At 40.0% G+C, this 14888-nt stretch overlaps 2 protein-coding genes across 2 annotated transcripts; both read right to left on the bottom strand.

Annotated features, from left to right (window-relative positions):
- Nucleotides 1–617: 617 nt before the first annotated feature.
- Nucleotides 618–7837, bottom strand: ambp (alpha-1-microglobulin/bikunin precursor). Its single transcript, XM_029516405.1, has 9 exons — nucleotides 7715–7837; nucleotides 3358–3500; nucleotides 2936–3012; nucleotides 2711–2827; nucleotides 2305–2406; nucleotides 2135–2187; nucleotides 1628–1709; nucleotides 1344–1511; nucleotides 618–922 (listed from the first exon to the last, which is right to left on the bottom strand). Exons 1-9 carry the CDS (start codon nucleotides 7829–7831, stop codon nucleotides 618–620), a joined length of 1164 nt encoding a protein of 387 aa, XP_029372265.1. The 5' UTR covers nucleotides 7832–7837.
- Nucleotides 7838–10207: 2370 nt separating this feature from the next.
- On the bottom strand, nucleotides 10208–13765 carry ptgdsa (prostaglandin D2 synthase a). Its single transcript, XM_029516059.1, has 6 exons — nucleotides 13555–13765; nucleotides 12019–12158; nucleotides 11862–11938; nucleotides 11124–11234; nucleotides 10933–11034; nucleotides 10208–10825 (listed from the first exon to the last, which is right to left on the bottom strand). Exons 1-6 carry the CDS (start codon nucleotides 13651–13653, stop codon nucleotides 10776–10778), a joined length of 579 nt encoding a protein of 192 aa, XP_029371919.1. The 5' UTR covers nucleotides 13654–13765; the 3' UTR covers nucleotides 10208–10775.
- Between the last annotated feature and the right edge of the window lie 1123 nt (nucleotides 13766–14888).

Raw genomic sequence — 14888 nt, 5'->3', positions numbered from 1 at the left:
AAATTTTCTTTAATTGGAGAGGTATCACTTTAAATAGGGAAATATCACCCCCTCCTGGTTATACCCATACACTGAACATCAGTAGTTCCAGTTTGGGACAATATCTTAGTTAATTCCTGCTGACCATTTCCTTTTAAAGACAATTTTGGAAAGCTGTATGTCAAAAAATCTGTAAAGTCAGCCAGTTGAAGTAATGTGCTTTTTTGTTGTCTTTTTTAAGTGAACTGTTGGGATGCAAATTTATATGTCACTACAGATAGTAGAAGCAGTTAGGCGGCACCTTGAAGCTCTGAAACAACAGCATATAACAGGAATAAAAGACAAAGGTTCTTACTGAATTAGTATTTATAACTAATTCGATCAGCAGGAGCCTATAAATCAATGATCAATAAAAACAACAGCCAAACAGAGTAATGACTTGGTTTATTGTTGATCTGCGGTGTTACAACTTGGCATATTTTGACTGATAAACTTGTGTCTTTACTGCTCAACTTCTGTGATTCTGGCTCAAGCTGCACAAATGAGATGAGATGAGCACCTTGCGTCTTTCAGTTTTCACCCAGGAGCTCTGCAAAAACAAAGAAAATCCAATAAATCAAAAGCAGGCAAAATCAGCTTCACCAGCATCTCTTCGTGGTGGTATCGGTGGTTATATCTGTGTTTGGGGGTTTTCCACAGGTTTGGTCATTGAGATGTGTCTGTGTTTCTATTTGCTTTATGTTTCTACTGCTGCTCTGCATTATCTCACCATCCTCTTTAACCCCGCAGTACTCAGCACACTCAGCCTTGCTGTAGAACTTGTTGCCATTGGTCTGGCAGTAGCCCTGTTTGTAGGGCACACACACACCGATTGTGGAGTCAAAGGCCCAGATGAGTGGCTTCCCAGTGCAGGGACTGGGTGCCAGGGGCAGACGGCACACAGCTGTAAGGACAAGACATTGTTTAGTTGGTTTTTTTTTTTAGATCAGCTCACACACGAGTAGCATGACACAGATGTGTTTTGGTAGTTCTGTTCTCAAACTGTCATTCATGAAGGCTTGGAGTTCAGTAAAAGACCTCAAAGGGGAGTCACATGGGGAAAACTCCTGCCAAACATTTAGCAAGCTAAATGTAACTCCCTGGTTGGCAGCCTCTGATTGTTGAAAAGAAGTGGCTGCAACTGTATATTTTTTTGGAGTGGTAATATTTCTACATTCTACTACAGTTAGTGGCAGGAAAATGGCTCTTCCACAATGGGGAGAAATCCGCAAATGAATCAGGAAAGACATAATAAAGTTGAGATGGGAAAAAATATTGATGTTTTACATATTAGAACATACAACGTGATGGATTTTGCTTCTCACCCTCAGTGCGACATCTCTGCAGACATTCTCTCTCGTCCACAAAGTTGTTCTGGTTGCCCAAACAGCCTCCGTACTTAAATAGATCACAGCTCATTGAGGAAGCGTTGTAGTAGTAACGGTAGTGCAACCCGAAACATGGACCTGTATCTGGGGCTGCCTGACAGGCCTCTGCAGAGAGAGGGGATGGATATTTCCATAGTTACAACAGAAACTACAGCACACACTCAATTTCATGAAAGAGACACGCTGCACTGTTAGCATTAGAATATAAGGTGATTTCTTACCAGTTCCACCGAAAAGAACTAATTCAGCACCAGAACCCTCCTCTGCAGAAAACAAAGCAGGAGCCACATCTCTCCTCACCCGCTGTATCACAGCCAAAACACGCTCAGTCAAACAGATAAGCCTTCATCATATTTTTATCTTAAACAATAACGACATTGTATATTTTGTAACTCATTGCTCCGGTGTCTTATTAGAACCAGATCAACTCACACAAACACAAATGTAGAAAACTGTAGCTGCAGCATTGGACATTATAAAAACAAAACTTGGAAATGGTGTAATCTTATTAATGTAACAAGTTCACACTAATCTGAATGACTTCAGAGGGACAACTTTTTACACTATATACTCTTACCTCAAGGTTTACTGTACATTCGGTTTCTAATTAATTTAATATTTACAAAATTTTTAACTGATTATATTGAGAGTATTTAACAAAAACAACAGTTATTGAAAAGATAGATAATACATTGTCTGACAACACAAGTCAGATGAATGAAATGTACCTGAGGCTCAGGTCGAGCTGGTTCTGCCACCACCTCTCCAGGAACACAGTCGCCTGCAAAGAAATTAAATGAAAGCATTCAGACTCTAACACCTTTCCTTCCATTTTCTGTCATTTAATGAAGATGAACTGTATTTCAGTCTCTTCTTGTTTTCATAATCTGTGCAGCACCTTTGTTCTGTTTAATGATAATAGTGTCGTCACTCATCCCCTGTTCTTTGACCAGTGTTTTGAAGTCCTCCAGCACCGTATCTCTCACCTCCATAGTCCGACCTGAAGAGGACAGAGTCATTAGCAGGAAGCTGATGCAAAGTCAACTCTAATAACAGTTTCTGTGGTTGGAGGATTCTTTACAAATTCATTTTAATTTTCACTTAAACTAATCAGAAACTGGTTTGAGCTATATTGCCATGATCATGATATTTAAATTGAAAGGATAACTATTTACAAAGACTAGTACTGTACTGGTACTAGAGTAATAGTTTCACTTTGTGCACCATTCAGGAGAATTTGTATTGAAATCCTGCTGAAACACAGATGCACCATTCAGATTACAACTGGGGAGGGGATCACTTACTGTAAAGTTTAAGTGAGATACTAGTCTGCCCTGATGACCTCTTCATGCTCATTATCACTATTCCATACTCATTGTAGTTTGTGTGAACCACATAGGCATCCACGTCTGACGCATACTCTGGAAGGAAAGCACAGGGAGAGTCACAGAACGTGTCCAAACTACACTGGAGAGAAAACCACATCCACAAAAGGTTATACAGACGGAGGACGACAGACAAATACATACTCGCAACATGGTAGGAAAATCGTCCTGGTGTGGTAGTTAACTCGTAATCCCCAGAGATCTCACGACATATTCCAGATCTACAGACACACAGGAATACACGTTCTCTTTTGCATCATGTATAATGGAGCGAGTATCCTGATTTTGGACTCTTTGTTTTAGTTGCTATAAAGAGATGTTCTAATCTAATCTTGAAAAACAATCTCTGCACATTCATTTTAGCTCGGCCGTAGTTTACACCAATTTCACTCTCCTAAAACAGTTTACACTAACTGGTGCTCTTTGCGGAATTTTTCATTTTGCACTAATTGCAGTTTTTTTCTCAACATTGATTTGTCTTTTCTTAATATGTGTGATAGAAAATACAGGTTTCTAAAGATGAATATATCTTCTGTGTTTGTGTCATACATACACTTCTTACAAACCTTTGTACAGTTCGTGTCATCTTGAGTTTGTCTTCGCTTGAACCTCTCTGCAGAATCAGTTTGCCAATGGCCGCGTCTGTCCTGTGGCGCTGCATATGGGGACACGAAGTTGCCACAGCAACATCATGCCAAGTTCCCAAGAACTGTAAGAGAAAAAGGCCACAATATATAATGCAGTTTATTCGAATATCGTACCTGTTGCTGACATAGGAACAATTTCATTTCAGCTGGATGAAAATCGGTGGCTGGTTGCGGTAGTTGTGTTACGTCATTTCCGGTCACCGGTGGTTGTGCTCTGTGCCACCTCGTGTGTTGTCGCGACTATTCTTTCCTATTCACTCGATTAATCTGACAGCAAATTGTTGTCACGCCGACACTGGTATAAAACTCAATATCTCTCCCATTTCCAAAGGCTACAGCCGATTCTGCAGCTCCGCTAATCAAACCACACGATTAGCTATGTCCTCTAGCTCTCTGTCTCCACTCTCCCTCTCCTCTCCTGTTCTGTGTGTTTCGTGTGTTCTTCTGTGTGGTCTTCTGCCTCCTTTTATGATAGCACTTCCTGTCATAGATGCAGGATGATGGTAGAAATTGAGGCGAAAATTAGCGAGTTAGAGTCGCGGCTCTGCACCTTAGCTAGCCCAGCCTATGCTAGTGTAGCTAGCCTCCCCCCTGTAGCCAGCGCGGGCCGACCTGGACCAGCTCCTACGGCAGCCGAGAGGGTCAGAGCGGTCACCTGTCGAAAATAGAATACAGTCTCTGTCTACGTTTAGGTCTATAGAAACTGTGTCTGTCCCCCGACCACCTAAATTTAGAAAAGTTAACAAACCCAAATTAAACAGTTACAGTTTACCGTCCACTTGGTCCGTGCTCAGAATTCCTATCAGAGTTAGTACTCAGCACAGATAAAATCACTATCCTGGGAGATTTCAATATACATGTAGATGTAGAAAGCAACAGTCTTAGCTCTGGATTTGTTTCCCTGCAAGACTCAGCATGTGAATGAACCCACTCACTCCTACAATCATATCCTTGATCTAACATATGGCATTGAAATTGACAAGCTAAAAATTTTTCTTCAAAACTCTCTCCTGACTGACCATTACCTTATTACATTTGAGTTTACTTTAATGGGCTGCATAGCATTGAGGAATAAACTCAGCAATAGAAGATGTTTATCTGAAAGTGATGTGGCTAAATTTAAAGAGAACATTTGGTCACATTCCCAAAAATGCCATATCTAAATTCAAATGAGGATTTCTCCCATATACAGGTTGATGACCTTGTGATTAGCACTATGGCCACACTATGTTCAAAACTTGACAATGCTGTCCCTCTCAAAAAGAAAATAATCAAACAAAGGAGGCTGGCTCTCTGGTATAATTACCAAATCCGTGCCTTAAAGCAGACATCAAGGAAATTAGAAAGAAATTGGCGTTCCATTAAGTTGGAAGAGTCTCACAGAGCCTGGAAAGAAAGCTTAAAAGAATATAAAAGAGCTCTCCGCTGTGCTAGAAGTTCATATTACTCACTAATAGAAGAAAACAAGAACAACCTCAGGTTTCTCTTCAGCACTGTAGCCAGGCTGACAGAGAGCCATAGCTCAGTTGAACCTTTAGCTCTAAGCAGCGACTTTTATGGACTTTTTTACAGATACAATTCTCACAATCAGAGAAAGAATTCATCAGCTGTTACCTACATTAGACAGTAATTTTCTCCTGAATCAACTGCAACAGGACTGGAATAATTCTCACCTCTGAATCTCTCAGAACTAGCTTCTATAGTTTCATCATCCAGACCGTCAACCTGTCTATTAGGCCCAGTACCAACTAGCCTCTTTGAAGAGATTTTTTATTTAACTGAGCTGTTCATTCTAGATCTGATTCATTTGACTTTATCTTTGGGTGATGTACGTCAGGCTCTTAAGACCGCAGTCATCACACCCCATCTTAAAAGGCTGAATCTTGATCCAGATGTTTTGGCCAACTATCGACCCATATCAAAGCTTCCATTTATTTCTAAAATCATTGAGAAAGCCGGAGCAAGACAACTACAAGACCACCTGGATGGGAACAGTTTGTTTCAAAAGTTTCAGTCAGGATTTAGAGCCCATCATAGCATAGAAACAGCGCTGGTTAAAGTCTCCAATGATATTCTAATGGCTTCAGACAATGGATCAGCCTCCATACTTCTCCTTCTAGATCTTAGTGCTTAGTGCTAATATTTTACTACAGAGACTGGAACATGAAATTGGAATTAAACGAACTGCACTAAGGTGGTTCAAATCCTATTTATCAGATAGATATCAGTTTGTTCATGTTAACAACAGCTCATGCACTGCAGTCAGTTATGGAGTCCCACAGGGTTTGGTACTTGGACCAATCCTCTTTACGCTTTATCTGCTTCCTCTAGGCAACATTATCAGGAAACGCAGCATCAACTTCCACTGTTACGCAGACGACACGCAGCTGTACTTATCAATGAAGATAAATGAAGTCAGTGAGATAGTCAGACTGCAAACATGTCTTGAAGACATAAACGTCTGGATGACCAAAAATTTCTTACCTCTCAACTCTGACAAAACTGAAGCTATTGTACTTGGCCCTAAGCACCTCAGAGAAATGCTACCTAATCATCTCATCAGTCTGGACGGCATCACTTTGGATTCCAGCTCCACTGTAAGAAACCTTGCAGTAACCTTTGACCAGGACATGTCCTTTGTCCTTCACATAAAACAAGTTAGTCGGGCAGCTTTCTTCCACCTGAGTAACATTAGGAATATCAGAAACATCCTTTCTCAGGATGATGCAGAAAAACTAGTCCATGCTGGACGACTGTAACTCATTACTATCTGGATGTCCAAACAAATCTCTGAAAGGCCTTCAGTTGATTCAGAACCCTGCTGCATGAATATTAACAGGAACAAGGAAAAGAGATCACATCTCTCCTGTGTTAGTTGCTCTTCATTGGCTGCCAATAAAATATAGAGTAGAATTCAAAATCCTTCTTTTAACGTATAAAGCTCTTAATGGCCAAGCTCCATCGTATCTCAGAGAGCTCATAGTTCCTTACTGTCCTAGAAGGCCACTCCGCTCTCTAGATGGAGGTTTACTTGTGGTTTCTAGAGTCTCCAAGAGTAAATTTGGAGGCAGATCTTTCAGTTATCAGGCTCCTCTTCTATGGAACCAACTTCCAGTATCGGTCTGGGGGGCGGACTCTTTAGTAATTTTCAAGATCAGGCTTAAAACTTTCCTGTATGACAGAGCTTATAGTTAAAAAGTTAAAGTCCTCTACTCTTTAGCTATGCTGCTGTAGGCCTAGGCTGCTGGGGGAAGGACTGAGGTTCTCTCTCTCTCCCCCTCTCCAATCCCTCCCTCTCTCTCTCCTTTCCTCCCCCCTTGCATGCGCTGATAAGAACCATGCTTCTTAAAAATCACTGTTTCTCCCAGCTCTAAGCATTTGTACTGCATTTACTAACCATGTTCTCCCGTAGTCTCTGTCTCTCCCAGCTCCTCTCCTCTCTCTCCCTGTCCTCATCCTGCAGGTGACTCATCACCATCCCATGTTCCTGCAACACCTGCTGGTCCCATATCTTCATGAATTCTGTACTACAGCTCATCCCCATAAGCTTCATGTAGCAACATGTTCCTGCCTGTCTCCCCCTCCATGCCTCTCTCTCTCTCTCTCTCTCTCTCTCTCTCTCTCCCACTCTCAACCCAACCAGTCGAGGCAGATGGCCACCCCCCCTGAGCCTGGTTCTGCCCGAGGTTTCTGCCTCTAAGAGGAAGTTTTTCTTTGCCACTGTTGCCAAGTGCTTGCTCATCGGGGGATCTGTTGGGTCTCTTTAAATAACTTTATAAAGAGTTTGGTCTAGACCTGCTCTATATGTAAAGTGCCTTTATGTAACTTTGTTATGATTTGGCGCTATACAAATAAATCTGATTTGATTTGATTTGATTTCAGGGAGTTCACTGAATTTCTTGAATTAATCATTGGTACAAATCATTGGTAATGTAAATGAACAACGGACATACAAGTCGAAGTATTCAGGATATTAAGACAGCCTAGTTCAATTTAAAAACGAGGTAGACAAAATCTCATAATTTCACTTAGACAATACAACACTTGACTTTTACTGACTCTGTGTAACTAAACCTGCATCTTTGTTCCAAACTGCTTTAACCATTTTATTCAACATAAACCAGATTTTATCTTAACTACATATTCAACGGCCATTATCATACACATTTTTCCTCTTCCTGCTGAATGTTCATCAGATAGTAATTTAATTACTGACTAAATATGTCACATGGAAGGGGAGAACTAAATTGTAATATTGCAGGACTCGGATATTTACCTGGGCAAGATCAAAGTTCTCCTGTGTGGGGTAGAGAGGTTCTGGGAGGATAGCAAACCCATTGAGGGTCCAGGTCCATCCCAGGATCAGCAAGGGAACCAAAATCACTTTCTGCATCCTGTCAGTCTGTCTGCTCATTCGTCTCGGACGCGACTAACTCCTGGAACGCTGAATCCCAGAAAAACTCAACTCTTCATATGGGGGAGGGGGCATTGACCTGTTGCATGTGTGCTGTGTCCCCTTCTTGTACACACTCCCACATCCAAGTAAAAAACAAACAAGTAAGAGACCAAAGTCTCCTTCTCTCCCTCCTGAGCTCTGGCTTGTCTTGGCAGCGGATCATGAGAGCGATGGACTTCAGAGGTTTGGCAACAGCAACAAATCCTCTGTTATACTCTGACATACAAAAGTAACAACTATGCTATTTAATTCTGAATTATGCACATGTGATAAATGTGAAATTTACATTTAGAACTTGCTTCTGCTGGATGTTTCTTTTTTATGGCAAGTTATCTTGTTAAATTGAATCTGGTTTAATCTCTGGAGCAAGGTCCAGTTCCCAACTCAAGCCCTGCTCTACATTTTGGAAATACAGCTCCCATAATGCTATGGGAGCCATGGAGTCAGTGGGTCATATACTCCAGACCTGTTTGATTTAACAGAATGAAACAGGCCTATTAATATGAACAAATGTATTCATATTTTTGCAGTTAGGTACCATCAAAACTGCTGATTTAGCTATAAGGAGGATCTGCATATGGAGGTAAAAGTTATGATCACAAAATCAATTTGACATAAAATAAATACTGATTCTGCAAATTTGAGAGGAGATTTGTCTCTAAGATTTGTGAGTGAGTTTGTGGCCTTACATTCAAAGCAGACAAATCATTATGTCTTGTGTTCAAATATGATTTAAGGAAAAGCTTTAGTTAAAAAGCATCTGTGCGTATGTTCCACAGCATATTATTTTTCAATAACCAACCAATATGTCCTAATAATAAGCGCTGCTCCTAGCTGTCTTTTTAGTGTTCCACTTTCAGTCAGTAATTTGTGCAACCAACCCTCAGCAGATAGACAGAATTTTTAACATTTACTCATTCATTTATCTTCATCCACTTATCCGTCAGGGCCTTGGGGGGGTAATAGAGCCAATCCCAGCTAATGTTCTAGGTGAGGTGGGTGCACCCTGGACAGCTGAGAAGGTTTAACAAATCAATCAAATACACTTGTGTACATTTCTTTCTGTCTTTTTTCGCCTTTAACACATTTCACATGTTTGAAATTTATTTGTGACCAACCCTTACATTTCTAAATAGGGTCTAAACTACTGCTAATATGTGGTGTCGCGTGCCATTCTGTCAGTTTGTACATTTTTAATACAAAAAATAAAATAAAATAAACACTAGAGTTTGCGTAAAGTGACCTTTACACAATGACTCAGTTGTCCTCTCATCTGGTCAAATATTACCAGAGTCCACAGGAAGCAGTGCGTTTTCCTTTGTCTTCTTGGTAACAGAAATCTGAATCATGGATGTATAAGGCAAACACAGCCAGTGCACATGCATTCTCAGACACAGATCTGTGCGTAATCTGTATGTAACTGTTTTTTCAGCTGTGTACCTGAGGAGCAGTGGGCTCGGCCCCCGGCTGGCCTTGAATACAATTGCCTGGGACGAGAGTAAAGTGGAGAGGGGGCTTAATGTTTTTCATTCAGACAACTTTTGTCTGAAAATGTGATTTGTGATTTAAGGGGAATGCTATTCCTTGGCAGCCTCACCATCATACCTAAAGTGAATGAAGTTACTGTTCTTGCAATATGCTGAAAAATGTGATCTAAAAGCCAAAATCTGCGCAGTAAGAAAAAGAAATGTAAACTGGAAAACGTCTACAGTCTGCTGAGAGAAAAAAATTATTATTACAGCAATGTCATGGCAAAACAGACAAAAAATGGGAACACGTACTTTTCTGATTCATGATGATATCACCATCTTCCATGCCATGCTGTCTCACAAATGTTTTAAAGCTGTCCGGCACTGGACTACAAAACTAAAAGAACAAAGTTCTGATCATGCAATGACATGATCTTACTGCTTTGTGTGTCTAATGTGTGTGTGTGCACACGTGATTATGTGTCTGTTGTTCCACCTAATCAGCGATGAATAGCTGGACTTCAGAATCTGTAGCTAAAACAAAGAATCAATCAATACATGTCAGGATTTCACAGCTGATATTTAGTAGCGAAAAGGCTGCGCTGACCCTGTGAGACTTTCTTTAGGAAAGTTTGTTGAGACAGAGAACATCTGGTGAAAATTTTTAATGTCAGTAGCACCTTTAGAAATATATTTACTGAGAAATAATAGTGATGTGTTCAATACTTATTTTATCCACTGTATATTTAAACAAAACACAATTCAGCAACTCAACCTAAACCATGCACAGCGTGCAACAGAGGGTTCACACACACACACACACAGTAAAAATATACCAGTGTAAAAATACTCGATTAAAAGAAAAGGTCTTGCCTTAAAATTTTTATTAGGTTGTTTTTTATTTCAGAAAAAATGAAATACTTCCACCAAAATGTGCAGAGCAGACCAAAAGTAATTGTATGACCGGGCTTATTATGTTATTGGATTATAATTATGAAAGTATTTATGTTTACATCTCTTTGGGCGTTCAAAATTGTAATGTAAGTATGTGATGAATTTCCCTGATCATAAAAAGTCTATATAAAAATATTCATGCATTGTAGCAATGTAGCAAATGATGTAAAGGCAAATTTTATTTATCAAACGGTGTCAATGCAACAAAATTGTGAAAATCAAACAACAACAACAAAAAAAAAAAGGATTTGTCATTTTAGTGTTGGCTATATATAATGTTTTTAGCCAGAATGAGGTTGTTTGCTTTGCTGAAAGATAATTAATTGCAGTAAATGCAGGAAAAGAGATCATCAACACACACTGCCACCCTCACTGCAGGTACGTATGGAAACCTGGAGGGAGAAAGAGAAACTCATTCACGCCCTTACTATGGAATTCATGAAACTACAGTGTCGTTTTCACATGTTCCTGGTAGACCCACGTCCAGATCCAGATGGTGGGCAATTTTCTGTTGGCCAGAAAAAAAAAAACAAAAAAAAAAAACACACACATGAATAAGAACTAGGAAACAAAGATTGATGTTCATTTAATGCTCCATATTATCTGTGCATGTACCTGCTAGAGGAGGAGTCAGGATAGACTCTTTGGAGAAACCCCGGGATAAGGCAAAGGCTTTAAACTTCTGAATGATTTCAGGCCTGAGTCTTTGAGAACGGCCTGCAAGGTACAGAGACACATGGACAGTGTTGACTCTGGAGTAAAGTTACAGGATACATGCTAGGATGTCACATGAAGGTGTGTCTCACCGTAAAGCGCCACCTGTGTGTATTCTCTGTGAAAAACCTTGTGTTTGAGGACCAGAGCGTACTCTGAGTAGTTTGTGTCGACCACTGTGATGTCCTTCACCATGTTGTGGCCTGAGAGAAAAAGTATTTGTGAACATGAAAAATCCAGAAGTGTTCCAAATCCAAAAATTGTCATGCTGCACAAAGTGACGACAAAAAATGAGAGAAACCAAGAATGAAAATTTTTACTTGTGTATGTATGGAAATAAATCCAGGTGTGCGCTGTCATTGTCAAGTATAACACATTAACTATGAATCATTTATAATATCTTTTCATTCCACCTACAGCGCCTTTAAAAAGTGGACTTTGAGTTGAAACAAATAGCAATAAATAAACCGCAGTAGAAAGACAAAATTCAAGTAAAACTGTCAGTTTCATGTTCTTGTTAAATAAAACAGAAACTAACGAATTCCTGCTTCACTTTCACTTCTGTTCTCAAACTTCATGTGAGAAAATTCATCCTTACATTGTGTCATGTGATGAACCCACCGTGACTGAGGTCTGGGCTTTTCCTTGAACTGATGGTGATTCCAAATATCAGCCTTAGCTGAGCTCACCCACTGACAGTCAGTAACTGTCAGTAGAGTTATAACACTGAACCTTAGCAAAACATATTAGTATTTAAGTTTTCCTATTTCTTTGAGGATCAGAACTGAAACTCTGTTATCTTTAGGAAAACTGGAGAGTCAGAGACTCACGTGAGCTGAAGTAGGTGAATTGTCCTGGGATGCTGGTCTGCTCATACTGGTACACCTTACTCTGACAGCCCAGAGGCCTGAGGCAGACAGAAGAAACACACCCAGTCTTTATCGTCATACTTCACCACTGTACACAAATGCAAATGCGCACACTCACGTGATGTCCCACATTGTGAGGTTAACATTTCCGTTTGGCAGTGGCGTGACGGTCCCCACTGAGGCCTTCAGTCTGTCTCTGTAGGGGACAAAACCCGGAGAGTCGTAGGCCAGGCCCAGACGATACCATTTCCCTGCAAACTAAATGTAACACACACGTTAGTTTTAAAAAAATCTTCCTGTGCTTCACACCATGGCTTTTAAGACTAGTTAATATTCATGTCATTCTGACTTTACCACTCTGTATGTTCTTCTCTGCTATAAGGCCATTGATTCCTGTTGAAGATGCTGATTCTCTATAAGCAGGCTGCATCATGTAGATGTAGTTCCTCTTTTAAAAATAGCTGCAGTCTTTTAAAAGTCTCTGAGCACGCATTGACGTGCAGAGACTATTTCCATTCATGGATTTGTTGTGTAAATGAATATTTAAGGAAGCATGATGCCACACGTGGGATCAACTTGACATAAAATGCAGTGCCAGCGTTCATCATAGTGAAGTACGATGATGTTGCTCACTGCTGACGAAAAAATTTTGAAGTTTGTGGTACAGAAGAAGGAACTTTTGCTTTTGCTGAGCTTGGTGTTAAAATTGGACTGTCACTCGTGTCCTTGCTTGGTGGAACATTTGCTATTTTCTGTCTGTCTTTAATATATTTATGTGCAATTTTAGCGTCTACATTTTTGGCATGAACAGACTCAGCGAGGAAAACAAGGGAGCTGTATTGCTACCATGTTGCAAACACTGGATTAAACTGCAGCATTTCTCCTGATCCATAAACAGATCCTTTAAAACACAAACTGGATGTGAGGAACTGTGAGTGGTGATTAACCATCTGGATACTGAGTACCGAGGCAGTGGCAGCGTGTAGCTTTCTGTTAGGAATAAATTCTTATTGACTACTTGAAGCCTGATAATAATAAACTTGTGAATCAGAAGGTAAAATACATAAAAGCAAAAAAAGATCAAATAAACCATCAAAAAAAACAAAAAAAACAGAGGCAAACATAGTGAGAATTTCAGGTTGGGTCTTGTTGTGGGTTTTACATGAACTCATGCCAGGTTGGCAAGTTGATAAATCTGGAAAAATCTTACCAGAAAGATTTTTAAAATACTTCTATCAAAGTAGCCACAGGAAACAAGTGAGGATCTTCCTTTTCAAGACATTTCCCATGGCAGACGTACCATGGGAAAAGACAAACTGACCTCTCTCAACATCTGCAGTGTGACGAAACCAGAAAAACAGGGATTCACAATTTTATTAATCATAACAATTTGTGAAAGGACTGTCAGTGTGGAGGCAAAGCTTAAACCCATAGGCTTATTGTTTATTTTGGGTCACCATCTTGGAAACCGTTCTCAAACTTGGAGACAGACAGACACACACACACACCAGTACACAGTGTTCCCACACAGATGGAGTCACCTATAATAAACAGGACCAACAGCAGAATCCTTTCACTTAACAAACCAAAGTCAGTTCAATAACTTCATGCTTAAAAACAAACACTAAGAGCTGATTGTGTGTGTCCAGCTTACCCTCTGCAAGTTGAAGTCTCCCTGTGTCTTCACATCTGCGTTCAACATCATTGCAGACAATATCCCCATGACAACAGTAGCAACCCCCGTGGTTCTCATGGTTGTGGAGGGAAGACAAAGGAGGCTGAAGTGGATGTGCTGAAAAGTTGAAAGAGGGCGTCTGACCTGAGCCTAAAGTGAACTGTGGGCAGTCAACAGACAGGTACAGAGTGGCAAAGCCTGTGGCAATGTTTGTTTTTCTGCTGATCCACCCACCTGGTTGCCAGCCAATCATCGCTGAGGATTGGCTGAACAGTGGCCAAGTGTTGAAGATGTTTGGCTCCAAAACAACCTGGACCTATACTCCACTTCCCATATGTACAGGAATATATCATGCTTGTGGTTCGCTAACATCAACTGAGACTCATAGGGTGTCTGTCATAAGATCTCACACACAAATTTCATAAGACCATAGCCCAAAATGACACATATAACCAAGAAGTTTGTTTTTCAGCATATAATTATGATGTTGCTATTTTGAAGATGTGAATCAAGTAGATCAAGTAGAAGAAACACACTATTGCCTAAAATTTTCAATTAACACTAAACACTAACACTTCAACCCTAAAATTCTTAATTATGAGAAAAAGTCCTGCATTTAAAGCCAAACTTGATAAATAAACTTGAAAAATAAGTACTAGCAACAAAATAGAAAAGGGACATAACATAAAGCACAAATTCCTCAGATCAGCAGTTAATTACACTAAATATACTTTCCATCACAGCTAAGAGGTAAGATATGTGCAAGATGCAACAGCTTTCAGTACGAGTTTTGGCTAAAGTACGAACTCACACTCATGTCCTGACAAGAGAAACTTCTCAACTGTTTTTAGTAAAAGAGTCCCATGGGTTCATTTCAATTTCTGTCACTGAGAATAATTTTCTCACATGGAAAGTCATTGCTTTCCAAGAAATGGTTGGCTTCACTACTCCAGAAAAGACAAAATTGAAAATATATTTTTCCAAATATCAGTGAACCATTTATTTGATCAGGCTAAAGCTGAATGATTGCAAACAAAAAATAGCTGTCAAATTTCAGTTCCTGGGGCCTCCTAGCTATGAGCTCAACATCAGGACGAAGGCCAGGCTAAAATCCCAACTGTGGCTCTGATGAATGCTGTGGGCTGAGGAAAATGTAAAAATAGGGCAACAGTGAGGACAGTAGATGAATATACAGAACATACGATTGATATTTAAAGTGGGATTGCACAGCACAACAACTGTCTTGAGCCTTTTAGAATTTGCTGTGGGTCAAATTCAATTTTAGTTTCTCATTTAGTCACTCTTTTTCCATG

The sequence above is a fragment of the Echeneis naucrates genome, chromosome 12 (assembly GCF_900963305.1).
Source record: "Echeneis naucrates chromosome 12, fEcheNa1.1, whole genome shotgun sequence".
In the NCBI taxonomy this organism is placed as follows: Eukaryota; Metazoa; Chordata; class Actinopteri; order Carangiformes; family Echeneidae; genus Echeneis; species Echeneis naucrates.
Note: the sequence above shows the minus strand (reverse complement) of the source record. Positions and strands in the feature narration are given on the sequence as shown.

Coding starts and splice junctions, on each gene's coding strand:
- ambp (XM_029516405.1), bottom strand. CDS start 7,831: ATGCAGAAAGTGATTTTGGTTCCCTTGCTGATCCTGGGATGGACCTGG. Junction 3,501..7,714: donor AGAACTTTGATCTTGCCCAG/GTAAATATCCGA, acceptor TTTCTCTTACAG/TTCTTGGGAACTTGGCATGA. Junction 2,188..2,304: donor TATCATTAAACAGAACAAAG/GTGCTGCACAGA, acceptor ATTTCTTTGCAG/GCGACTGTGTTCCTGGAGAG.
- ptgdsa (XM_029516059.1), bottom strand. CDS start 13,653: ATGAGAACCACGGGGGTTGCTACTGTTGTCATGGGGATATTGTCTGCA. Junction 12,159..13,554: donor GAGACTTCAACTTGCAGAGG/GTAAGCTGGACA, acceptor TGTTACATTTAG/TTTGCAGGGAAATGGTATCG. Junction 11,035..11,123: donor CACACAGGTGGCGCTTTACG/GTGAGACACACC, acceptor TGTACCTTGCAG/GCCGTTCTCAAAGACTCAGG.